The 24,684-nt window shown below is 57.1% G+C and overlaps 4 protein-coding genes across 4 annotated transcripts; 2 read left to right on the top strand and 2 right to left on the bottom strand.

Annotated features, from left to right (window-relative positions):
- Positions 1 to 3,346: 3,346 nt before the first annotated feature.
- EV422DRAFT_501947 (transmembrane amino acid transporter protein-domain-containing protein) lies at positions 3,347 to 4,781 on the top strand (the record flags this gene model as incomplete). Its single annotated transcript, XM_053068236.1, has 3 exons — positions 3,347 to 3,393; positions 3,470 to 4,080; positions 4,168 to 4,781. 3 exons carry the CDS (start codon positions 3,347 to 3,349, stop codon positions 4,779 to 4,781), a joined length of 1,272 nt encoding a protein of 423 aa, XP_052920864.1.
- A 3,141-nt stretch (positions 4,782 to 7,922) lies between these two features.
- On the bottom strand, positions 7,923 to 14,338 carry EV422DRAFT_340470 (uncharacterized protein). The gene has a single exon (XM_053066451.1). The coding sequence runs from the start codon at positions 14,099 to 14,101 to the stop codon at positions 8,051 to 8,053; it is 6,051 nt and encodes a 2,016-aa protein (XP_052920865.1). The 5' UTR covers positions 14,102 to 14,338; the 3' UTR covers positions 7,923 to 8,050.
- A 3,386-nt stretch (positions 14,339 to 17,724) lies between these two features.
- EV422DRAFT_572374 (uncharacterized protein) lies at positions 17,725 to 18,923 on the top strand (the record flags this gene model as incomplete). Its single annotated transcript, XM_053073114.1, has 2 exons — positions 17,725 to 17,743; positions 17,818 to 18,923. The coding sequence occupies 2 exons, from the start codon at positions 17,725 to 17,727 to the stop codon at positions 18,921 to 18,923; spliced, it is 1,125 nt and encodes a 374-aa protein (XP_052920866.1).
- Positions 18,924 to 19,375: 452 nt separating this feature from the next.
- On the bottom strand, positions 19,376 to 24,684 carry EV422DRAFT_548017 (P-loop containing nucleoside triphosphate hydrolase protein). The gene is made up of 5 exons (XM_053071634.1): positions 24,288 to 24,684; positions 22,659 to 24,093; positions 22,054 to 22,572; positions 21,044 to 21,970; positions 19,376 to 20,970 (listed from the first exon to the last, which is right to left on the bottom strand). Exons 1-5 carry the CDS (start codon positions 24,513 to 24,515, stop codon positions 19,703 to 19,705), a joined length of 4,377 nt encoding a protein of 1,458 aa, XP_052920867.1. The 5' UTR covers positions 24,516 to 24,684; the 3' UTR covers positions 19,376 to 19,702.

Raw genomic sequence — 24,684 nt, forward strand, 5'->3', positions numbered from 1 at the left:
CTTCCCCCCCCCCCCCCCCTCCAAGAGGGAACTGACCGTTTGAGAGTCAGTCCATTGACAACGTTTCCGCATGCATGGGCTCTCAATGCATATCATGTTTCAATGCATGGATGGATACGCTGGCGAATGTCAACCCATCTCTATCCTTATCACCGCCAGAGCAAACGAAAGGCACAATCCCAGACTCCCCCCACATCCCGTCCATACTGTAAATCTACCAAACGTCAAAAAGGCATCCGACAGAACCCAACCCGTCTGTGCCCCCACCGTGGCCTATCACGATCCACCACACTTCAGGGATCGACGCTCCAATCGCCATCTCCCACATACAGTATGTACTATGTACTGTACAGTACTGTCCACCACCATGCCCATCATGCTGCGCCCCCAGTGAGCATCACCGACGAGGCGATTTGCGTTCGGAGTTGAGGGATCGGGGAGCGATTTGCGTGCGTGCGTGGATCGCGGGTGGAGATTGATGGGAGGCAGGGTGTGTAGAGGGACACCGCCGACGTTGTCTGTGTGGGTTTGCGGTCAAGGGCATGAGATACTGTATGACATGAGATGCGTGCCGGCCGTGACTCCGGCTGCGCATGCGTCCAACTGTCTGTCTCTCATTCGTCCCAATTTGAGACCCCCGGGGCCTGCAACCGGGGTATGGGTTCTTCGCCGGAAAGAAGCAGGGCGATCGATGCACCTGCCCCAAGAGCAGGTCGAGACTCTGGCGGGCATAGATATCCGACCAGATCCCCCAGCGCCGAAGACTCACACACTTTTCGACCGGTCAGGAACTCTGTTCTTCGCAAACCGGCTGAGCCCCCCCAGCGTCACGGAGCGTCTGCAGATCAGACCCAGACTTTTTTCCACTAGGGACGGAAGGGATGGGGGGCATCTGAGAGGATTCCACGTCAGCGCAGTTTGCATTTCTCGAGCTTGGTTCGGGCTCGGTGGCATCCGGACTCCGGACATGATTTGAAAAAAAAGACAGGCATTTTGGCTCCCAGGCGAAGATATCATGTGGGGGGGGGCATTGCAAATCGGATCGGCCCTGAATCTCCACTGATGAGGCCAGCATGTTGTGGCGAAGCACATGGTGGGTGCTTATGCTTCACCACGGTAACAGGTTCCAAAACGGTCAGAAGGCACGTCGAGCACATGGAACCGAGACTGGCAGCCGCCGCTGTATCGACCCGGTCGGTCACGAGACATCGCCAGCACATGCTAGGAAAGTGTGCTGGTTTGAGGAATCAGGGATGCGGGTGGCGCCTGTGCGGCAGCATACCCCTTTCTTCCAGGGTCGCATGTACAGAACAGATGCGGTCTGGGGCAGCTTGGCAGCTTTGGGCAAGTCTTGTGTGGAGGGCGAGGGGAGGCATGAAGTGAAGCCAAAAGTGGGATACGGATGATGCATGCCGTTTGACGGGTGGGCATGAAGAAAGCGAACTGTGAGGCTCTACCGATAGCTCATCGCAAGCTTTTTCTCTTTGTCGAACGAGAGACAAGTGTGTTTCGGCCGGGGTCATGTGGTCTCGGTGAGTCTTATACCTGCGGTGATAGGACCTACCTCTCGGGAGATCTAAAAACTGGGGATGGGAGAGATGGGTTCAAGATGGGTGGGGTTGGAGGGATGGATCTGGAGGTTCATGGGCAATTTGTGAGTAAAGACACTCTTGTCTCGAGAGCGTCCGCCGTCACCTTTGGGCAAGAGCATGATGGATGTCGCACAAATGGGGGCTGGCTTGGGAAGGCAGAGTGGGTTGATTGACAGTGACGGCGGCTGCTTCTGCTTACTGTTGAATTGTGTGCACCAGACGCGCACCGGGGCGCCCACAACCGGGCCCGTGGGACCCTGCGCCAGATCTGGGCAAGGAGGAGATAACCGCGTCAGATCTACTAATAGCACAGTAAGCCAAAAGAGATGCCATGGCGATCGCAGAACAACCCGCAATGGAGGGAACAGCGTCCGTGAAGCCCGAGGGTCTCGATGTCATTCATACAGTATGCATGCATTGATATGGCGGTGATCGGCACTTTTTTACATACAGTCATATGCATGTCGACACCGCACACCGACCTCCCATCCCCCCCCAACCAACCCCAACCCTCAAAGGCAGCGCAGAAACAATGCCTCGTTGGATGTGGGTGGGAGGGTGGGGTATAAGGGAATGCAAGCCGATCGATACCATATCATATGCATGTGAGAGAGAGAGAGTCGGAGGACGTGAGTAGCCCTTACGATGTCGCCCTCTTTTTGCCCGTGTTTTCTCGCCCCCTCCCTCCGCCAGTCCCCTTTTTTCTTTGCGTCATGGCAAGAACTTGCGAACTGAGAATACCCCTACTCGGCGTTAGTTACCCTGTGGTTCACAAGCACACTCTCGCTTGGTCGTTGATTCTCGGTTGGAATTGCCTTTGGGAAGTTTCCCATTCCCTTGAACGACCGTATCGCATTCAGCCCACCGTCGTAAAGCCAGCCACCTACTAGGTACAGGCAAGAACGAGCAAACCGAAAAGGCAAATGGTGTCCCCACACAACCTCTCCCCGGAAGAGGGCGGTGGTGGTTCTCGTCCAGGCTCGACCACACCAACAGCGGGGCGATCGCCTAGCCGGCCATTCACTCGGTCCAACCCAGGAAACCGCAGCAGCCGCGCCTTTGACCCCGACTCTCTCTTCTTCAGGAACGTCGCTGAGTTGGGCACGAGTGGGTCGCCAGACGCCGTCGCGTACTCACCGCCGTGGGCTGGAGACAGTGACGCAGAGTCCTCGGGTGGTGACGAGGAGAGTCGGACGAAGAAGCGAGCTGACGATTCGGACGACGACGATGGAGACGCAACTGACCTCGCCCATGACGGGGATGAAGAAGAAGACGAGGATGAGGAGGACATCACTGCCAGCTCGCCAGATCGGCACCTACGACCCTTCTGCAGGACTCGCAGGCGTCGGGATAGCGCGCTCACCAGCAGCCTAGCCACCGCAACGTCCGCAGGCACTGTGGCCTCCTGGGTATCATCGTATCGTCGGTCAGCGGTGTTTGTAGGCGACGCCTTTTCACCCAAACTGACGGCATCGGATGCACCTTTGATTTTCACGACGGACGATGAGGGCGTGCTGCATGCGGACATTGAGCACGGTGCAGCATCCTCGCTGCAGGTACCTACGCATCTGGTCACGCCACCTGCGGTCCACGGGGATGATGCCCTGATTATTCCTGGTCATGATGACGATGAGGATGGCGTGTCCGCGGCGTCATGGGAGGGGTATACGCCGTATGGAGCGGTGGAGGATGAAGGTTTATACCCTGGAAAGGCGGAAGGCGTTGCTGTGCATGTGCTTGAGGGACCGCAGCCCATGTCGACGTTGGCGCAAACGACGTTCAACTCCGTCAACATTCTCATGTAAGTTGCAGGTCAACAGCTGCACAAGGGAGCCCTATGTTGGGGCGTTTGACTGATATCCACAATCCACTTGTAGGGGAGTGGGCATTCTATCTCTACCATTCGCGTTTCAAATCACGGGATGGGTCGTCGGCCTCACCATCCTGATGACCTGTGCCGGCCTGACGCACCACACCGCCAACCTCCTCCGCCATTGCCTGGACTACATGCCCCCTGCACCATCCCTCGCATCCTCTCTCCGCCCTCTGCTGCAATCAAAAACGTCCACCCCTTACCGCCGCGCGATGACCTTTGGCGACATTGGCGAAATCGCATTCGGCAGCAGAGGCAGGAACATGATCTCCGTCATCTTCTGTCTCGAGCTCTCAGCCGCTGGCGTCGCCCTCGTCATTCTTGCCTCGGACTCGTGCACCGCTATCTTCCCATCGTGGAATGGCACCATCGTCAAATGCGTCGCTGTGCTCATCGCCCTACCGCTGACGCTGCCCAACTCCTTGAAATGGGCCAGTTATGCGAGTTTGGTCGGCATTGTGGCGCTGATCAACTTGCTGGCTATTATTCTGTACGATGGGTTGACGACGACCGAGACGCCGGGGAGTTTGATTGTGCCGGCCCAGACGTATCTGTGGCCGAGGTCGTGGGAAGCTGTGCCATTGTCGTTTGGGTTGATTATGGCTGGGTTTGCAGGTACGCTGTTGCGCAAAATGTGCTTCTCGAGGAGAGTACCGAGTTTCCTGACCCCTCCACCTTCCACCTTCTCATTCCCCCACCTAGGCCATAGCGTCTTTGCCAACATCTACCGCGACATGATCGAACCCACCCACTACCCCAAAATGCTCAAACGCACCTACATCATTGTCACCATCGTCTACCTCTTCATTGCAGGCGCAGGGTACGCCATGTTCGGCGACTTCACCATGCCGGAAATCACCCAAAACCTGCCTCTCGTCCCCTCCTACAACCGCTCCATCACCCACATGACCCTCTGGCTCACCACCATCAACCCGCTCACCAAATTCCCCCTGAACCTAAACCCCATCAACGTCCAGATTGAAAACATCCTCCTCGCCGCACTCCCACCCAACACACTGGGCCTCCCCACCACACGCCCCCTCCCCCTCCTCCCCCGCACCCTCCTCCGCTCCCTCACAGCAGCAACGATCCTCACCATCGCCATATGCTTCCCCACCTTCCACTCCATCATGGGCCTGCTGGGATCGTTCTGCGCCTTCTCGGTCTGCGTCGTCTTTCCGTCGTCGTGCTACTTGAAGCTGTATGGCGCAAGGTTGCCCATGCGCGTGTGGCTCGTCGAGGTCGCGGTCCTGGCGGTGGGCGCCGTGATGGGGGTGCTGGGGACCATCTGGGCTTTTGCGAGTTTGAATGAGTGATGGGGTGGGGGACGCACTTTGGGGATACCGAATCGGGACTGGGTGGATTGTATTTTAGTGTGATTGAGTTGTGCAGACGGATGAGCGGATGATGGGGGAGGGACGGTCGCTACTTCTTCTTCTTTTTTTTTTTTGCGTAGATCGTTTTAGTATATCCCCCCACGGCGTAATGGGCCCCCCCTTCTCCCTCTGGTGCTGGGTCTCCTTTGGACATGTACATGGGCTCCCCTTTTGTGTGAACGACCCAAACTCATTTTACACCCCCCCCCCCCCCTGCGACTGCTTCGAGATTTGAGATTCTGTCCGCCCCCCTCCAGCGTACTGACGGCACCGCGACACAGGCAGAAATGAGAGCGAAAATGAGACTGCGGACATCCACTGGAAGGGATCCATTGAGCGGGATTTCGGGCCGTTACTACGCTTCTGGAATTGGCATGCAGGGAGGATGCGATGGACGGAGACTACGTGCATCGTTCGCTGTTGGTCGACTGGGTGTTTGGAAAACAAGTTTGGTTGGGCAGTGGATCTGGAGGGAAACACGGTTTGAGCCTCGATGTACGCGTCGAAGACCGGACGCGCTCACGTAAGGCGGATTTCGGGGCCGGAAGAAGCATGATGAATAAGCATGGTGAATAAGCATGCAGTGTACGGGAACCAGGTTTGAGAGCATGTACATACTGCACTGTATGTAAACAGGGATGCGCATCCGTCGTTATTGCCCACCATGAGATCAAGAGCGAGAAAACACTCGCAAGCTCGGACAGTTTAGTGGGGTCATAACGCTGCCAATGGGGGCCCATTATCGGCGCCCATTATTGGGCTTTATTATGCGCCATTCATGGGGGCCATGGAAATACTGTACTGGACCGAATCCGTGTGATGTGGATGGGCCGGGTGCCACAAGTCACGCTCAGCGTGTTCTCCAGTAGCTATGACACACGCGGAGGATGGAGCTTTCGTTTCCCGTAGGTATTCCTTTCACGCAAGTACAGGACCCTTCTATACTGGCCGCGGACGACGGCAGACGCCAGGTCCATCTCGGCGGAGCGCTCGCAACGGTACTATTGCCACATCATCGCCCAAGCGTGCGGCCCTAACAGCGGAACATCGGGATGTGGGGGAGGTAGCGGAGGTAGAGGAGGTTGGGAAGGTAGCGGAGGTTGGGAAGGTAGCGGAGGTAGAGGTCATCATGTGGTGGGACCCGCAGGTTGCAAAGGGGCAGGTCAAGGATGAGTATGTCGCGGGGGGCCCGCGAACCCTCTGGGACTTGTCTGAGGAGGGAAGTGTGTGGTGGGAAGATACGCCGAAACATCTGGCAAACATCTGGCAGAAGGAAATTGGAGAAACGGGAAGCGACTGACTGAACAGGTCAACGAATTCCCCCCCCGACCCGGTCGATACCGGCGCTGATTCGACTGATCCCATCCCCGCGCGGAAGAAGCTGAGGGTTGATTGGGAAGGTCCACCCGGAAAAGAGGACACAGCCGGAGCTACACGATGCGTTCAAGCTAGAGCACCCGCCAGTATGCGCCCAACATTCCTTCAATTATTCATCAGAGCTTAATCTGGATGACGTTGACACCGACAGTTCTGTGTGCTACTACATCTTTCCGGCTACAGCGTTCTGCCCAGCGTGCAACACGGACAGCCGCAGTCACAGTTACAAGGTGAGAGGGAGAAGAGGACCTTTTTGCCAAGACCAAAGCGTTTGCCGCTCGTGTGTTCGTTTGGAGGGCAGCGGAAAGAACAGGACTTACCATCTGAAGCTCACCAACGCTGAAGCAAAAGTCGCCGATCGACACAAGAGACGCGCAGACCGCACGGCACAAAGAAGTCATGCAATGGACCCATCGTTTCATGACGCACACAAAAGAGGCCAGGAAAAGCAAGGGTGTGATCTTCTCCAGTTTCGGCAGTTGTCGACCACACCTGAAGCTGGCCATGGACTTATGGACTACCGGACGAATGATGTTAGGTTCCTCACACGGAACAGGCTTCCCTTGTCGCCATCCCTACATCCGGTGTTTCAAGGGCACCTTGCACGTCTGGGGGAGATTTCACCACATGCTTACCAGTGCTACGCACCGGCTCACCAGGATCTGCTCAACCAGCTGTATGTGAACACAGATCGATGGCTACCTCCGGCCAAGCTTTCTGACGCTCGTGCACCCTATGGCCATCGCCGCTCGGGAACCCGTTCCCCCTCAAGGCATGGGCTCTGGCCATAAAGGAAGTCGATACGTTGAGCAACTGGCCCGTGTTGTGGTGGGGAATACTTGGAAGTCATCCGCCTTGTGACTCGCCAGGTACCCCATTCAAGTCATCATACATAGAGGCGGTATCAACCCTCTGTATCTCAAGCTGACCGTGGCGCTTCCGACTATTGGAGCAGTTCATGCCGCTGTGGCAGGCGGACTCTCGCAGACTGAGCGACGATGGGCGCTACTTTCGCCTTACTACGTCGCCCTCCGCCGGCTATAAAATCGAGGCCCTTAGAGAGAGGCGCCATGTTCAACGCGGGACGATAGGAACACGTCCACTGTCGACGTCATCTTTTGTGATGAAAGGGCAACGATTTCGGGTGTGTCGAAGATATATGCTTGGGATTGGAAGAAGGAAACAGGATATGGGAAAGGACAGCGCGGAAAACCTGAGCCCACGAAACGGACGGAAAGGAAACATTCCCGACACATGGGGGCCGACCATTCCAGAGAGAGCCGTCCGCGCTACGTACTGCACATATCCACCGGAAGAGCCGCGCACCCGTCCTTTTGCTTGGAGGAGGGGGGATAGATTGGGTGCTTGGGCAGTGACAACCCCTTTTCCACACGCATCGTCTTTTGCTGGAGGACGCACTCGATACCATCCGATCAGGAGGTTCTTGATGGGGAACGGACGAGGGAAAACATGTCGAGAGATTCCTGGTTGGATCAATTTATGTTCATAGAGGGCTTTAACCACTTTCCAGCCGTTGAAGTCTTAGTGTCTCCATGTCGTGGCATGTGCAGAGCACTGAGCCGTTCATGTCCGGGGCGTAAGTTTCGTGTCAATTGGACGTCTTTTTCCCTTTCCGATGCATCATTAGATAAATGGTTATTAGATGTCAATATCATACAAAGAGTGGGATTCGTTTGAACGCCAATCCCACTCGTACGCTGCGTCCTAGACTATGGTGGCAGCTATGGTGGTGGTGTCTAAATACCGTGCGATACTATTCACTTGGCCGCTTCAGAACCCGTTTAACCTTCATCCCACAGCCAGAGCTCCCATCACAAGCGCCCAACCCCCTCTGCCTCCCTCCTCAGCACCGCCATCCTCTTCGCAAACCTCTTCCCAAGCACCAACTCCATAAGCTCCTCCACAAACTCCTCCCCCTCGCGATCATACCCGACCGAGAAGTACATCCTCACGCCCCTCCTGAACCCTTGCTTCAACGATCCCAGGGTGACATACGCCGCTTGCCGGGCCATTAGCCGCGTCATCACCGCCGATGTGTCGCCTTCGTCTTCACTGGGGAGGAAGGCGGGTTGGTGTAGGAGGAGGTGGATGTGGCGCTTGTAGTGGCGTTGGAGAAGCACTACGGATGCGTCGGCGGGGTTGGATTTGAGGTACGCCACGATCCCGCTGCTGACGACCACGCGACGGCGCAGGGATGCGGCGCAGGCGAGACCGAGGAGCTCGGCGGTGCTTTGATCGATGTAAGGATAGATCCTCCTCTTCATAACCGAGACAGGGTCGGTCAATCGTTGCGTGAATCGGGCGTCCATTTCCTTGTCGAGTGTTGATACCACCGCTTCTTCGTCGGTGGTGATGTCGTTGACTGCTTCGCCCGACAGGTGTCGCGACAAGAAAAGCATCTTCAGGAAGCAGATGAACCCGAACCCGCGCGCCTCTCCATCCGTGTCGGCGCTCAAACTCTTCCACAGCTTCGAGAGGTTGCGAACCATCCGATCCCGGGTGTCAGTGTGCTTAAAAACACACTGCGACGCGCCAATCCAATGCCCTTGAATAGCATTAAACTGCTTCTCGTCCTCGCGGTCCTCGTTCGGCTCCGTCGCGACCCATTCCGGGATATCGTACCGAACGGCCGGCGCGTGGACGTCCAGCACAGGTCTTTGGTGGTGTGCAGGGCTTTGGTAAGAGAGTCTGACGATCTCGCTCAGCGTTGACAGCGGAAGCATGTTGGGCCGCGCACAGGCGTCGTCGACTATCTTCCAAGCGCTTGCGACGACGGGGTACGACTGCACCGCGAGCTTTCCTTCATGCGCGCAGACGAGTGTGAGACACTGCGTGAAGTACTCGATCCGCACGTCCTCGTGCAGCGTCGGGTTGTTCCATTCGTTTTCGAGCAACCGCGCGGCTGTGGTGCTTTCTTTCGACGCCAGCAGCATCCGGCCGATGGCTTTATGGAACACAACCCTGATAGCATTTCGGCGCTCGCCGTTGGCTAGTAGCAAGGCGAGCAGGTCCGCGAACTGCTCGGGTCGGAAGATCGCAGGAAGGCGTTCGAGAACCAGGACGAGGACGCGTTGGGGCGACTTTGCGATGTTCTCCGCCGACAGCAGGAAGGATAAGATCACAACGCAGCTGTCGTGATCAAACGAGCGCAGGATGATCGTCTCCAACAACTGACTCGGTTGCTCCGCATCCCGTAGTCTCACCATAAGGTCAATGTAGCTCTTGTAATCGAGCGTCGGCCACCCGGCATACTGCTCCATAGCCTTCTGCTTAACCTCCAACGAACCCGCAGGCGACATGGCCGTGCGCAAGATATCTTCCCCGATCAACGCGGCCTGCTGGCCGGTCATGAACCCGACGGCGCGCCGGAAGGTCTGCGGCTCAATGCATCGTGTTTCTGTTCTTTTCGGTTGCATCCGTTCCAGGGGGCCGAGGAACGTGCACGACTCGTCGGTTAGGAATGGGGTGAGCAAGTCGGTGCGCTCTGTTTCGAGGACGTGTCGGACGAGGGGGACGTGAATTGCGCTGGTGGGGCAGATCTGAAACAAAGCCGATGCGATCTGCGCTTTGTCGGGTGCGGGGACCTTGAGCAACCGCGCCAACCGTCCCTCCATGTTCAGATCTTTGACGCGGAATGCTTCGAGGAAGAGCGCCCGATGAACAGGCGACTTGAAGAACTCTTCGGACTGGAACGTGTTCGCCAACGGTTTCTGATACTGGATCTCCTCCCAATGATCCAGCATCCGGCAATGGTCCTCCAACAACACGGGAGTCTCCGCCAACTTCGACCCAGGCCTGCAGCGTTCGACCGCGTCCGTGAACAGCGCCTCGCCGAGCGCCTGCAGCTGCGGGACGCAGAACCACAACGCTTGTCGTTTCCGCACGAACCGCAACAACTCCCGCGCCAGCTCAATCTGGACCGGGTCGTCCGTCGTCGTCGCCGCGCAATCGCGAACCGATTGCGTCACGGACTCAAGGATCGAGACCAGTTCCGGAACCTCATGCCATCTGCTGCCCACAATATCAAACAACGAGCAGATCCGGTCCAGTTCCGCTCTGTCCACCAACCCCTTCGAAACGTCGTAAACAGGGTCCAACAACCACGACCGGTCTTCCTTCGAATACGCGCGCAGATCGTACTCGGCTTGCTTGGCCTTCGCTAACGCAGTCTTGAGCATGTCGACGCATTGCGCGGGCGTCACCGGCGATCCAGCGCCGTCCGTACGTCGCACATGGGATCCGTATGCGACCAAATACCCAAACAGCAACTCGCGGCGTCTGGGGACCCGCTCCAGAAAGTGTGCGTACGTAGCCGCAAGCTCCTCGTACCCCGGCCCCTCAGCCTTAACGAGCTGCTTCGTCCACTCCGTCGACGTGTCGTCCGAGAGCTTGTCGCACCAGAGATACGTCTCGAGACCTTTATCCCCGTCCCGTGCGCCGATGAAGACCCAGTCAACGTGTACGGCAAAGTCCACCCACGCTTGTAACGCGGCGAAGGTGGCCTCGTTCCGGAACCGGGTGCGGAGAGCGTTGTCGAGGATCCGCCTCGGGAGGCCAGATAAGCACGACCGCGCGACCGAATCCCGTCTCTGTAAATCCGTCTCGATCATCTCCAACAGGGTCTTGACCTGCATCGCAGAAACCTCAAGCGCCGCCTGCCCGTCCAACCGGAGCGTCATCCCCAACCACTTATCCGCGTTCCGGAACACCCACGTGTAAATCTCCCTCGTGACCGTGCCCCGCTCGTTCCTGGTCCGTTTGCGGATCAATTCCAGCGTCTGCGCGAGATCCTGCGGGGTGGCTTTCAACGACGCGTTGAGCATGTCGAGATAGAACGTCGCGCGTTCCTCCGGTTCGGCGCTCTTGCGGGCCGAATGGTGCTCACGGAGATATGGCAACGAGATGGGCGCCCGCACCCACCAGTGCGTTTCCTTCAAGATGATTTCGCGGGAGGTCGGGTTGGCTAGCAGGGCCGCCATGACGGCTTCAGAAAAGGCCGATGCGCCTTTGGTTTGGTCGTTGTCGATGATTTGGAAGAGCTTGTAGGCCCGCTGGACGTCCGTCGTCAGCACGCTGTCGATGAGGGCGATGGTGTGGTCGAGCTCACTCATGCGGACGTCGGCGGGGAGCGTGCAGAGGAGGGAGAGGTACTCACTCTGATCGGCACTTGTCCAGAACGTCCTTGAAGCTGAGTGTGGCGTAGGGGACTCGAGGAGCTTACAGAGTACGTCAAAATTGCGAAGCTTGTAGTCCGCGGGGCAGTTTGCGAACCCGTCGGAGGTTTTCACGTTCCGTTCGAGGGTGGACTTGAACAGCTGAAACATGGACGCCTGGCGCCTAGCGGGGATTTTCAGGAACCGCAGCGTGTCTTTGTTCCAGAGGTACGAAACCTTACCGCCCTCGAGCTCGGACACTGTTGCGCCTTTCTGGAATCCCGTCAAGCATGTCGAGGAGTAATTGTAGAACAATTGTGCGTCGTCGTCGCCGGGGAACACGCGTTGCATGCCGATGTGCCATAGGGCCTCTGAGAATCGTTGCATCCAGAGATGATTCTCATCCAGAGTCTCGAGCCGCGCTGCGTCGATCTCGCTTCGCAAGGCGGCTAGAAGTTGCGGGGCGAGACTGGTGGAATCGCGGGAAAGGTTTCGTAGCGGGTGCACTTTGTCGGCTGGGTATATGTTCTTTCCAGCCGCCTTGATGGACACGAGCAGGTTGTTGGATAGAGCGGTGTACAACCCCTCGCTCACATCCGGACATCTCCACCACTCCACGGCGGGATCCGCCGTCAGGTTGAGACTCTCCTGCTTCCACTTCTCCCAAGCCTTCTGAGAGATCGAGAAGAGAATGTCGACCAAACCATAGACGGAGACGAGACTTGAAGGCTGCTTGGTCTCGGAAACCACATCACGGCTCTTCCGCTGCAGCTCATTGATCCTGAACTCCAGCGTCTGCGGCAACGACACGGTACAGTTCGCATACCACTTTGCCCAGAACTTGTGCCTTGCGGCGGTGTCCATCGCAGGCGCAAGGTCTTGATCGACGACGCGGAGGTGCATCTTGGACCAGGCCAAGGCGAGCGCGCTCACGTCTACATGGCGGAGGCGCATACAGAGGAATTTCTTGTAAAAGTCTGCAAACAACGCGCCTGTCCTGAGCGCGCGACTCGCATCGGATGCCTCAGTCCAGCTGAGATAGTCCGGTGAGGCAAGGAGTTTGGGGGGTGTGAGCTCGAAGCAGCGCACCGCGAGGGGTAGAAACCAGTGCTGAAGTCTTTCCTGCATATGCTTGCCTTTCGCACTTGCGACGAGTTCAGCTAGAATCCGCAGCGCAGCGTCGTTGTTGATGACCAGCCCTTCGTCCGGCGTTTCCTGAACATAGGGCGCTATGAGTTCCCCCCACGCAGCAGATGTGATACCGCTGACGATGCGCTGCGGAATGGACGTGTATCGAAGGTGTTTGCATAGATGTGGTTCGGTGAGCTCGCCGCGCTGGACCATGGCCCGAAGCTTCTCCGAGATCTCTCTTGGCTCCCCCGAGGAGATGCTGAACGCGGGATACTGGAGGACAGACGCCAGGATAAATGCGTTCGCTTCTGCACAGGGCTCGATGACTGAGCATAGACGAGTCACAAAGTCGCCGCGAGCAAGTACGTCATCTCCACATTCGACGAGGCGGTCTTTGATCCATTGCGAGTAGAGTTCCCCATGTAAGTCCCAACGCAAGAACTTCCAACGCAAGCACTTGAAAGTGCGGGATGCCATGACCCCCGATTCACGCAGCAGTTCAGAGCTGCCGAGAGTACAGTCTGTCTGAGCCTCGTCGTCCGCGTTTTGCAGGAAGTGCTTCTTGATAAGGGCGTCAAACAGATTGATCCGCAGGGATCGGAATGGAGCCCAAGCGCGAAGACACCTTGCGACGGCGGCGGGAGGCATCGATTTCATTGCATCCAGGTAGGATTGATCGGCGATCAACGGAGACGAGATCATGGCGTTTAGGATGCGCTGACGGTATCTCTGGCCGTTACAACTGATGTAGTCTTCGAAGATGCGACTACCGGCGGCCTCGAGCTGAGGAAGAGTTGTGACGAGGAGTTCCAGCAGGGGAAAATGCGCTCCGACCATGACTTTTAGGCTCTGATCGGAAGTCGTTGAGGGTGCTGACGAAAGACCTGGATGATTTGAATCAATGAGCATTGGAACAGGTTGGATGTGCGGATCGTTGGACGAGTGAGGCAAAGCGTCCATTGACGCCCGCGACAAGGAAACTTGGCTGCTTGTAGGCTCGCCGTCCGCTCGCGAAGGCGTTCGCTCAGCTCGCGCTCGCTTTCGCTCGGGCTCCCAGAGGGAACCAACCTCGCTACGCTCGGGCTCAAGCAACTCTGCGCCTCGTTTCGCTGGCGACCTACCTTGCTCGTTCACAGTAACAGTAGGAGAGGGAGGCCTAGACTCCGACGATTGGCAAAGATCCAGGGAAGTCAAGAACTCCCAATCGAGGTCGAGAGAGTCTCGTTCCGCCGCACTTTCGACAACTTCATCAGTCTTGACGGAGTCCTGGCTATTATACACTTTGAACGCAACATTGTACAAGGAAGCCACGACCTCATCACGAATGGCTGAAGGGCACACTGATTTCAAGATAAACTGAACGCGAGCCGGGAAGGGAATATCGTTCAGGAGGGTGATGATCTCATCGCGAGTGACGACGTCGGGGTTGCGTTCGTCGGAGGGTTGCGTTGGGCTGCCCGGTTGACCGTGGTAACGAACGTTGGGAGCGGATAGACGCTGGTGCAAGGCGAGAGCAGCGGCCTGCTTGTCGTCGTCCCTGGGGAAGTTCCCGGCGAGGGTGATGACGGCGGATGACATTCCGGCCACACTCGTCGCTCCTGTTGTGGTGGCGCGTGTTTCTCGCTGCGATTGTGAGCGCCAATGCCGCAGCTACCTATATACTCTGAACGGTTGGAAGTTGCAGTTCTTGGGAAGCAGCGGGGGCGCATTGCTTGGCCGTCCCCTCTTTCTAACCCTTTGCAGCGAGTGACTTACTGGACTATGGGACAGGTGACTTGTCCCCAATTGCACTTCCCCGCTAGTTCTGTACAGGAGTAGCTACTGAGGAGGAGTCTAAGAGACGCAGTCACCCATAGCGTCTCCACAACCAGCAGAGTGAAATCACAGCTGCTTCCTAATATGTATACAGTTTGTATGCAATGATACACTGCAGGCAGGTTGTGCGCCTCGTCAGAATCGTCACTCGAGTCACTCGCCCACAACTTCGGAACCATCGGAGCGTCGGAGGACTTCCTGCAGCACGTACAGTAACTTGGCCCCCTGAGAACCCTCTTTCCTACTTGATACTAATACTCTTCGCCGTAGTACGGTTCACAACATAAGTCCTCTTCCTCCAACGATGCCCAAAAATCCCGCTCCACATCGTCCATCGAAGAGTGGCAATCTCAGTAACACCATCCTGCCCACCTTACCGAACGAGAGAATCGACTATGTACTCCGCTACATGCCCCTGAACCTCATCATCGCTTGCGGACGAGAACGAGTCAAACGCGAAAGGTTACGAAAAACCGAGTCTGCTCAATGGCGGTCCGCCGACGGTGAGATCCTGCGCTGGCTGGACGCTTATGCCGTCGGAGATTCCCACCGGGTGGCCATAGCGGAGGCTAATCCGCCAAGGCTGCTTAGACCGTGTTCGCGTCTTGTGTGATAAGCGAGGGGCAGAGACTAATCCCCTGCCTATGCACTGGACGGCGCGGCAGAGTGCGGTCACTTGGACGTGGTGGAATACCTGTATGTAGAGCTGAACCGTGCACCACCGCTGCAATGGACAAAGTTGCGGCCGGGGGCTACGTGGCTGTACTGCAGTTATTGCATACACACAGAACTGAGGGTTGTAGCGATGGATGGCGCTTTCGCCGTGGAGAACGCGTCGTCAACGCGTTACGTAAAGGAGAACACCTTTCTTCGAGACTATCCGAAACTCCGACAAGCTCTCAAGATCGCAACATACTACGAATTGGCCTCCTCCGTTACTCTTCGCGACGAGTCCGAGTCACGGGACGTAGAGCCGTTTCACGTCGCACGCGATGTCACCAGAGTCCTGATGTTTGAACAAGGTTAATCAAAGAACTTGCACCCCCATCTCCATCCAACCTCCCGTCCACTCGATCGACACACCTCGCGCGTTCACTGATCCCTGGTGGTGCTAGCAAGCCCCGCCGTCTTCGTCACGCTAGACGGCAATCCATCCTGATATCCTCTCCTTTTGCGCGTTCTCATCACCGGCTACGTCGCATTTTGTCGTTTCGTTCATGTCGCTGCAGTTGTCGCTTGGTTGTTTGATGCACATCTTCTGCCTCTCCACAATAACGAGGCTCGGATCTCATGGGTGCTAGGTCGTGATCTTTCGTTCAAGGATGCTTGTAAGGAGTCAGGTTGTAGTCTGTTGAAATAGGGTTGTTACCATGCATGTGGACCACAAAACGTTTTCCTCGAATTCTCAAACACGACCAGCGAGCAGGAACGCTCGGTTCCCCGAATACATCTGTCCGCTCTAGGAACCGTCTCCCGCTTGCGGCGTCGCGGCACTGAAATCGCATTTCGTAACCCACGCGGTGCTCTTCAGTGGTAAATCTCGTCTTCAAGTTCAAGTTCAACGTTGGGTTCCGTCGCGAAGAAGCATTTGGGTGGCCATTGGGTAGGTAAAGGCAATCTGGCGCTCTGGTCCTGTCCAGTGCTCCTTCAGTGTGAGCTTTTTTCGAATCTTATCCGGTCCCTGAGAGAGCTCTTGACTCGACTTTGCGGAATTGGCGTGGACAGGCTGAACGCGCTGTCCGTCGCCTGGTTTGAAAGCAAACATCCATCGGAAACAGAAGTGGATGACGACTGCAATTGATGGGATGAAACAATGACTCCCGCGCCATTGAGTGATCAAACACACCCGGTGCTTGAGGCTCCATGCCCTTCCCCAAGCTCTGTGCTTCGGAGCTACAGGTGAGCATTTGAGAACGTTCTTTGGCGTTCGTCGTTGTTGGAGAAAGTCCGCTGCCTGCCGGGATTCCATCTTCGATGCCTGGGACGCATAATAGGCCGACCCATTTGGAGGCCGCGCATGGAGTTGGACGCGAATGTCCAGGGCTCTGCGACCGCAGCGACGACGTGCGTTGTTGTTCATGCCGTTCGCGAACGCGGTATGCGATGAAGCCCAATCTAGCAGTCGAAGGATGTGAAGACCGGGACCTGGGTCAACCCCGCAGGAGGAATATCCAAGTCGTGGTGCTGCGACACATCGTAAATCAGGCGATCGGCAGTGATGGTCGGAGAATCCCATGTACGACTTACAACGAACCAAATTTCTGACGGCTTCCCTTCTCTGCCCGCGACCGGCAGATCGCAGCACGTTATCAGGCCATGGTCGAAGGAATGCCAACCGTATGTGTACAACCCATACACAAAGTCGAAGTTTCGGACTTTCATCCATTACTGACGACTTCTTTTGCCGGATTGGTTTCATCATCGTACGTATAGTGATGTATTTCATGTACATTTCAGGAGTGTCTCCATCGAGACCAGACAAACACACATTAGCCGCCCGGATGACAGAAAGTGCCTCCGCCCGGAAAAGCTTCATCCGACAAGTCCTATGATCGGGCGGAGACTCAACGAAAAGCTGTCGATGTAGATGTACAGTACTTTGCTTTGCGGGAAAATACTTTTCTTCATACGCCTTCAAATGCCCAACCCTTGCTCTTCAGGTAGTTGCAGGTCCGTTCGCAGACTCGCGCGAGCGTCTACCGGGCTTGCGTAGCGACATTCTCTCGCGGTTTTCACACATACGGACCCGTGATACGAGAGACACAAGCCGTTAGCCTATGCGAAAGGGATCCATTTCCTGCAACTGACTATGGTCCTTTCCGGTCTGTCCGTAAAGAATCCCGCGTTCAAAATCTCCTGCGCCCCGGGAACGATCTATGGCAATTTTGTGTCCCAGCAGTAAGAATTCTAGCACAACTGCGTTGGTTCAGGAGTATTTGCATGCAGACAATAGTCGTCAGTGAGATCTCCTCGTCCCATGTCCAGTGGGTGTTCCGAAGTTTGCTAGGTGTCAAGTTCTTCCACATTTTACGGGTTTTCTCGCCCGTTGACATCTCGAAGCTCTGCGACCGTAAGGCCGAGTACGACCACCACAGCGCTCAGCCTCCAGCACGGGGTGGAGCTTGAGGCCGGAACGACGGGGTGTATGAGAGGTATGGGAGCTGTTGTGGGTGTGCTGTTTGCGTTGGGCCTTTTAGGTTTGCGAGCGGTTGAGGCGCGCGAGGGGAGTGATGACGCACTCGCCTGCCTGGAGAAGGGCAAAAGGCGCAAGAGAGCACTTCCATCAACCCCCCCAGAGGAAGCTTACTACAACGCAACCCACTCACTCTCTCAGCATCTCTCACTCATCTCTCACTCAAGCTCACTCACCACGCAAGCAAGCCGCAATGGAGTTCTTGAAAGCAGGTATGGTAGGCCGTCCACCGGTCTCTTCACACCTCGCGTTCGTCATCTCACACCGCCCTCTCATCTCATCGCAGCACAATCCGTCTTTGCTGAGGACAAGCAGCAGCAGTCCCAGAACCACCAGCAGTCGGGACAGAATGGAGGAGACGACAGAGCCATCCCCCTACCCGGCTTCATCGCCCAACACATTGACTCCTACATCGACTCCCTGAAACCCGAAATCGCCCCCATCGCCTCCCAGCACATTCTCTCCTTCCAAGAGCGCGCCCTCAACGATGTTGAGCAAAACGTTCACACGATCCTCGAGCAAATCTTCCACGGTGACTTCTCCGCCTTCCACCGCGACGAAGAAGCCGACCGCTCTATCGAACAGTCCCGCGACTTCTCCCTCGACGGCGGTCAACGCCTCGTCGACCCGGTCACCGCACCCACGGACCGCAACATCCTCACCAACGCCTTTGAAGCCGCCAAAACATTCGCCCACGAAACATCCGACAAGTTGGACAATATCACCCTGGACCCCCGCGAAAAGGCCCTCCAGCTGATCCCGCACCTCCGCGAAAAACTCTCGGCCCTCCTCACAGACAAACACCGCTCCCTCGCCGACTCCTTCGCCGAAACCGCCGCATCGTCCCTCAAAGCCTACATCCGCGGCAACATCTCCGCCCGCGAGCTCGGACAGGCCGGGGCGGGCGACATCTCCGACACCATCGCCGGGTTCTTCTCGAATGGAGAGAACAAGGAGAACACGGGTGGAGACCGCGCCCTCCCGATCCCCGGCGGCCTAATCAACCTCATCGCTCAAAAAATCGCCCAAGCCCTCTCCACCCTCAAACCCCACCTCCACTCCAACCTCCACCGCGACCTCACCACGATCGAAGCCTCCCTCTTCTCCGACCTGCCCCAGCACATCCAAGGGCCCCTTAAAATCGTGTTTGGCGGGAACCCCTTCGACGACAATAGTGGCCAGAGTGGTGACCGTGACTTGGACAGGGGTTTGATCAGCGACATTGGAGATAAGTTGAAGAGCATTGTGAGGGGCATCCATGAGGCGTTGCAGCAGAAGGCCCGCGCGGTCGTTGTCAAGGGACATACGTTCCTGGAGGATGCGGCTGTTGAGGGCGCGTTGGAGGTTGTTAAGGGGAGGGTTAGGAAGGTTTTGCCCGGGGCGCAGATTTAGAGGACGGTTCAAAAACAATCGCCTTGCATCTCCCCGCTCATGGTGTCTCCTTCCCCGCTTCCGGCAGCAGGCGGTCGCTTAGGTAGCCGTAGCTGTAGCCTCCCATGGATCATCGGCGTAGTACAGTACATTGTTTGTTTGTAGATATCCTTTGTTTTGCATTTCCAGGCATTTTGTCTTGTGTTCCAATACCAATCTCTCATCACTAAATGTGGAGTGGTGCTCGGACTATACAAACAGGGCCGCCGCAGGCAACAGATCCCACCAGCAGGGATCAACGCTCCTTCGCCCTGAGACCCATCGGGCTGAGAACTTGATGAATGTGTTCATGCCTTCTTTCCCCCGAGGATGGAGGTTGCGCCTTACCGGTCGAGTCCATTCACGCTCGACCGAATGTCCCGCCTGACCAGTAGCTAAATAGAACGATCGTCAGGATTCATCACACCCGCCCCCCAGTCGGCACATCTGCCGCAAGTTAGCGACATCACGCGCTTGTTTACAAGAGAAATGTTGAAGTTTTTTCATCTCACACCAGATTGCTGGCCTGTAGCTTTCCCGCCGTCCCATTTGTCTCAAACCATGCAAAGAACGAAACGAGGGAAGCCATCCATCTATTTGTCTGCTTATGAATGACGCAAAACTGTAACTAGTCTATTGGAGGTCTATGACGAGAATGATGGGTCCCAAAACCACAAGGACATTAGACTCATGTACGCCGCTGATCAGGTATCTGCAAGTCCCGATGGAGTCCGGCACCAGCGCAGGTGCAAACGACCCCCTCAAACAACCCCCCGGCCATGCACCATCGCATACAGCACCGAGGTCCTCCTCCGCATCAACACGCGCGGGTCGTCAAACTCCACCACCGCCCCTTTCTCCAACACCAGCACGCGATCACTATCCAGCACCGTATGCAGCCGATGCGCGATGGTCACCACCGTGACGCCGCGAAACTCCTCCCGGATCACCCGCTGCACGATCCGATCCGTCTCCACATCCACCGACGCGGTCGCTTCGTCCAGGACGACGATCCTGACGCCCCCGCGGACGAGGTGGGTGATCAGCACGCGCGCGAGGGAGAGCAGTTGCCGCTGGCCCTGGCTTAAGTTGTCGCCACTGGGTTGCACCGAAAAGTCGAGTTTGCCCTCCAAGGTGCTGATGTACGTGTTCAGCGAGACCTTGGCCAAGGCCAGCCAGAGTGCAGAGTCCGGCGCGGTGCCGGTGGGGTCCAGGTTCTCGCGCAAGGAACCCTGGAACAGGAACGACTCCTGCGCGATGACGACCATGCTCGCCCGGAGCCGCGGCAAGGGCACCTGAGCGATATCCCGGCCGGCGACAAGGATGAACCCGCGGTTCAGCGGGGTGTTGTCGTTCTCGGCCAGCTCGACCAGCCGGAGCAGGGACTGGATCAGCGACGATTTCCCGGCCCCCGTGCGACCCACCACCCCGACCCGTTCCCCGTTCTTGATGTCAAACGAGACGTTCCGCAAGACCAGCGGCAGACCAGCTCGGTACCGTAGCGACACGTCCACGTAGGACACGGCCCCCGTCGCCGGCCACGTCGCCTCCACCGGTGCGTAATCCTCATCGGGGGTCTCAACGGGCAAGTGGACGTACCCATTGATCCGTTCCAATGCAACCACATCGTTCTGAAACATCCCAAACCGCATCGTGATAGTTGCCAGATCCGCGCCCAGCGACAACAACGTCGAGATGGACAGCCCGATACTCGCCGCCGACAGCGAGCTGCGGTACGTGACTGCAAACATCGCCGCGGCGAAGGTCAGCAGCGACGAGATGAGTTGGATCCAGAGCGAGAACCACCGGTTGGTGTAGTAGTAGCTGAGCAATGCCCGTTGGAGATTGTCGTAGAGGGAGGCGTTGCGGGTGGTCTCGTGGGAGAGTCGGTTGAACACCTTGATGGTCGAGAGACCGGAGAGGACTTCGTCGATGTGGGTCAGGTGGTCGGCTTCGGTGGTGAGTTTCATGCGCGTGTAGGCGAGCGAGGCGCCGAGGTAGAAGATAAGCGTGAAGCTGAGGATGCCGACTGGCCGTGGGAGAGAAGATTAGAATGTGCCCGGGGAACGAGAGGAATACCGCAGCCTATTTTGTTCACGTACCCGAAACCCCCACAAACCCAATCAACATTGGCGTGTTGACCACCGCCGGCACCAAACTCACCCCGACACTCGCCAGCCCAAACATCACATCATACACCTCATCAGGCAACCGTGTATCCACGGAGCTCACGTTCGCCTGAAACCTTGTCAGAATCCTCCCCAGCGGCGTCGTATCAAAGAACCCCATCGGCATCCTCACAACCCGCGTCAACAGCAGGTGGTGGATCACGGCCGCGGCGCGCGGGCTGATATACCACAGGAAGAAAATGGACGCAAAGGCGTAGACGAGACAGTATGCCGCCAGCCACGCGATGTAGGTGGCGAGGTAGGGCCATTGGGATACACCCGGGGTGGTCTCGTTGGCGAGGGACCAGTGCATGAGCCAGTACCTGCTGCCGAGGTTGATGGCTTCGGCGGCGGCGACGGAGAAGAGGAAGAGGAGGAACAGCGGGTAGGTGCAGGCGCGGATGTAGAAGGCGAAGTGGTGCAGGCTGACGCGGCCGGTTGGGGGGGCGTCGGTGGGGGGTAGAGTGCTGTCGGCCTCTCCTTCTGACGGGACGGCGGTGGCGTCGGATGTCTCGGAAGCGGAGGAGGGATTGGAGACGTTCTTACCGGGCGCGGCGGACGAATCAGCATGCTGATGCTCCTCATGGATGGCGATAATCTCCGCCATCTTCCTCCCCTCACTAATCAACCCGTCATACGTCCCATCCTCAACAACTCTCCCCGCATCCACCACAATCACCCGATCCATCGCATTCAAATATTGCACGGAATGGGTGACAAACACCCTTGTCGTGTCTTTAAGCAGTCCGTCGGGTCCCAGCACGCGATCAAAGATGTGTCGCCCGACGTGCGAGTCTACGCCGGAGAGCGTGTCGTCGATCAGGTAGATGGCGGAGCGGGCATATACGGCGCGGGCGAGTGCTGCGGGGAGAAGAGAAACAAAACCAGATTATTGGTCGAGTGGCGACATAACGGAGTCCAGAGACCATTGCATGGCAACTCACAAATCCTTTGTTTCTGTCCTCCGCTCAAATTCCCCCCTCTCCCTTTAACCTCCGTCGCATCTCCCGCAGGCAACGCCGCAAAATCATCCGCCAACGCACATGCTTCCACAACCTCCTTATACCACCGTTCTTCAAACCCCCTCCCCAACAGGATATTCTCCCTCACGCTTGCATTGAACAACCACGGCGTCTGCGACACGTACACCAGATCCCCACCCATCTCCACCTCCCCGGCTACTTTGATCATGTCGCCCAACAGCGCAGACAAGATGGATGACTTTCCTGATCCGACTTTGCCGACGACGCCGACTAGCGAGCTGCGTGCGATGGAGAGGGTGAGGGACGGGAGGGCTGGAGCGGAGCTGGCGCTCCAGGTGAAGGTGCCGTCCGTGACCTTAATGGCGGCGGGGGAGGTGGAGGGCGTGGAGTGAATGTAGGGTGTGGCGGAGGGGGAGTTGAGAAACTCGATGCAGCGGGCCATGCAGGCGATGGAGCGGAAGACGGGGGGTATGCTCATAGCTGATTGGAAGTGGAAGATTATATGTCAATACGGATGCGGGCCGTTGTATAATGAAACCGGAAGAAACACACGGGAAAAAACTCACAGACTTCCGTCAACGGCACCCTCAGCAGGTTGAAAATCGCCAACGAGACAAAAATCCGGTTCGCATCCAGCGGCGCATCCTCCGGCGCGATCAGGATATACCCCGCCAGTGACGCAGCCAGGATCAAGATCGGGCACAAGTTCGACAACAGGCACACAAACGCTTCGCCGAGTCTTCCTTTCGCCAGGTATCCCAACTCCGTCTTCCGCACACGCTGGATCTTGTCGACAAATATGGATTCCCAGCAGTAGAATTTGATGACGCGCATCGCTTTGATGACCTCGGACGTGAGTGAGATACGGGTGTCGACGGCTTCGTACTGCTTATCCGCAGCGTTTCCGATCATGTCGCCCGCTCTCGCTTGCGCCGGGCCGAGGGCGAGGAGGCCGATCATCGCGACCAGTGTTGCGTAGGACAGGCGTTGCCAGAGCAGTACGGTAGCCGAGACGATCTGGATGACGACGCCGATGATCTCCGGGAGATTGGTCCCAAGGAATCCGACCTGGATGGCGTCGTTGTCGACGAGGTTGATGATTGCGCCCGAATCGTACTTTGCGCGCGCGTCGGGGGAGAGATGGAGGGATTTGCGGAAGATGAGGGCGACCATGGCGGTTTTCCAGCGGTAGTAGAGGTTCCACTGTTTGTCGTTGCCCCAAACGCCGGTAAGGCTGGAGGCGACGCCGACGAGGAGCATGGCGGTGACGATTAGCAGGCCAGTGGACAGGGGTTGTGGTTGTGGGGTGCTTCTGTCGGATGCGGTGGCTGGTTGCCATGATTGGACGAAATCGATGAGGTAGTCTAGCAAGATAGGCTGTACAACGAGGAGTAGACCGGCGACTGTTTTCAAAAACGTAGCCGTACAGAACCGGCGATATTGTGCTTTCATCAGTATGGCGAACAAACCCCAGGTGGTGAGCACTCTCCTAGGGTCGTAATATCGCTCAAATAGCTCTGCGTTGAACGCGCTGCTTTCGAGTGGAGGGATGGGCCAGACGTCGTCTTCGAAGGTGAGGGTGGTCGACACGCCTTTTCGCAGCTTTCCGAAGATGTAGGACCAGGTGAGCAAACTTAACGCCCCGGCGTTGTCGCGGGCGTTGGAGTCGGCTGCATGGCTTTTCTGGAGGGGAAGGAACTCGTCGAATGCGAGAACCAGCGTGGAGGATGCAATAATCGCGACGGTGGAGTGAAACTCGACGCCGGAGGTCACGGACTGCAGGACCAGCGACCGGAGATACACGGCCGCAGTCGTTATCTTCCAGAGCCAGAAGGTGGTGGTCATGGCGTTGACCCGCACGCCGCGGCGATGGTCACGTCGTTGGGCGAAGATGACGAGCAGGATAGAAACGAGAGAGATGCAGTCTAGCACGGTTTCGGATGAGGATGTGGCGGAGTGGAGCCGGACGGCGATGCTCAGGAAGGCGGCGAGCGATGCCAGCTAAATGAATTTGAAGAGAAGATGTGAGTTTGACCGACGCATGAAACATGAAGGCTACGCTGGTCAAGCGACGGACGGTTGGCGCAGGCGCAAACCAACCGCAGTCATTAACACTCCCCCTCGCCCCCAACCCCCTCCCCCACCCACCACACACCACTCTTCTCCCCCTTGCCGCCCGCCACCCCAAAACCTACCGTCTTCAATAACCAAGCCCAATTCGCTAGCCTCACAACACTTCTCCTCACACCATCACCATTCCCCTCAACCCCCGGACTTGGCTCCCCAAGAACAACAGCACCAACAGCAAGCAACGCCAACGGAAGCGCGGAGAGGACGATATTGCGAAAACAGGGTGTAAAGTCGGGTGGGTTGGTGGTGGTGAAGGGGCCCCAGACGCCGGGGTCGTTGCAGAATGGTGGCATGGCCGGCGGTGTGGGTGGGATTAACTAAAGGACGGGGTTGGCAGTCCCTTCGTTTGGGCGGTTGGACTGCAAGCTACTATATATATAGGAAGGGACATATAGTAGTGGGGGTCACAGTCTATATATAGAGGCCTGTCCTCGTTGGTGCTGGGGGACAAGCCGTTGCGGG

The sequence above is a fragment of the Fimicolochytrium jonesii genome, assembly GCF_025526975.1.
Source record: "Fimicolochytrium jonesii strain JEL569 chromosome Unknown EV422scaffold_44, whole genome shotgun sequence".
NCBI lineage: Eukaryota > Fungi > Chytridiomycota > Chytridiomycetes > Spizellomycetales > Powellomycetaceae > Fimicolochytrium > Fimicolochytrium jonesii.

What these genes read in the sequence shown, in the direction of transcription:
- EV422DRAFT_340470 (XM_053066451.1), bottom strand. Translation starts at nt 14,101, where the DNA reads ATGTCATCCGCCGTCATCACCCTCGCCGGGAACTTCCCCAGGGACGAC.
- EV422DRAFT_548017 (XM_053071634.1), bottom strand. Translation starts at nt 24,515, where the DNA reads ATGCCACCATTCTGCAACGACCCCGGCGTCTGGGGCCCCTTCACCACC. An exon ending in GGGCTTGGTTATTGAAGACG is followed by an intron (nt 24,094 to 24,287) that starts GTAGGTTTTGGG and finishes AAATTCATTTAG; the next exon opens with CTGGCATCGCTCGCCGCCTT. An exon ending in AGGACAGAAACAAAGGATTT is followed by an intron (nt 21,971 to 22,053) that starts GTGAGTTGCCAT and finishes TTCTCCCCGCAG; the next exon opens with CACTCGCCCGCGCCGTATAT.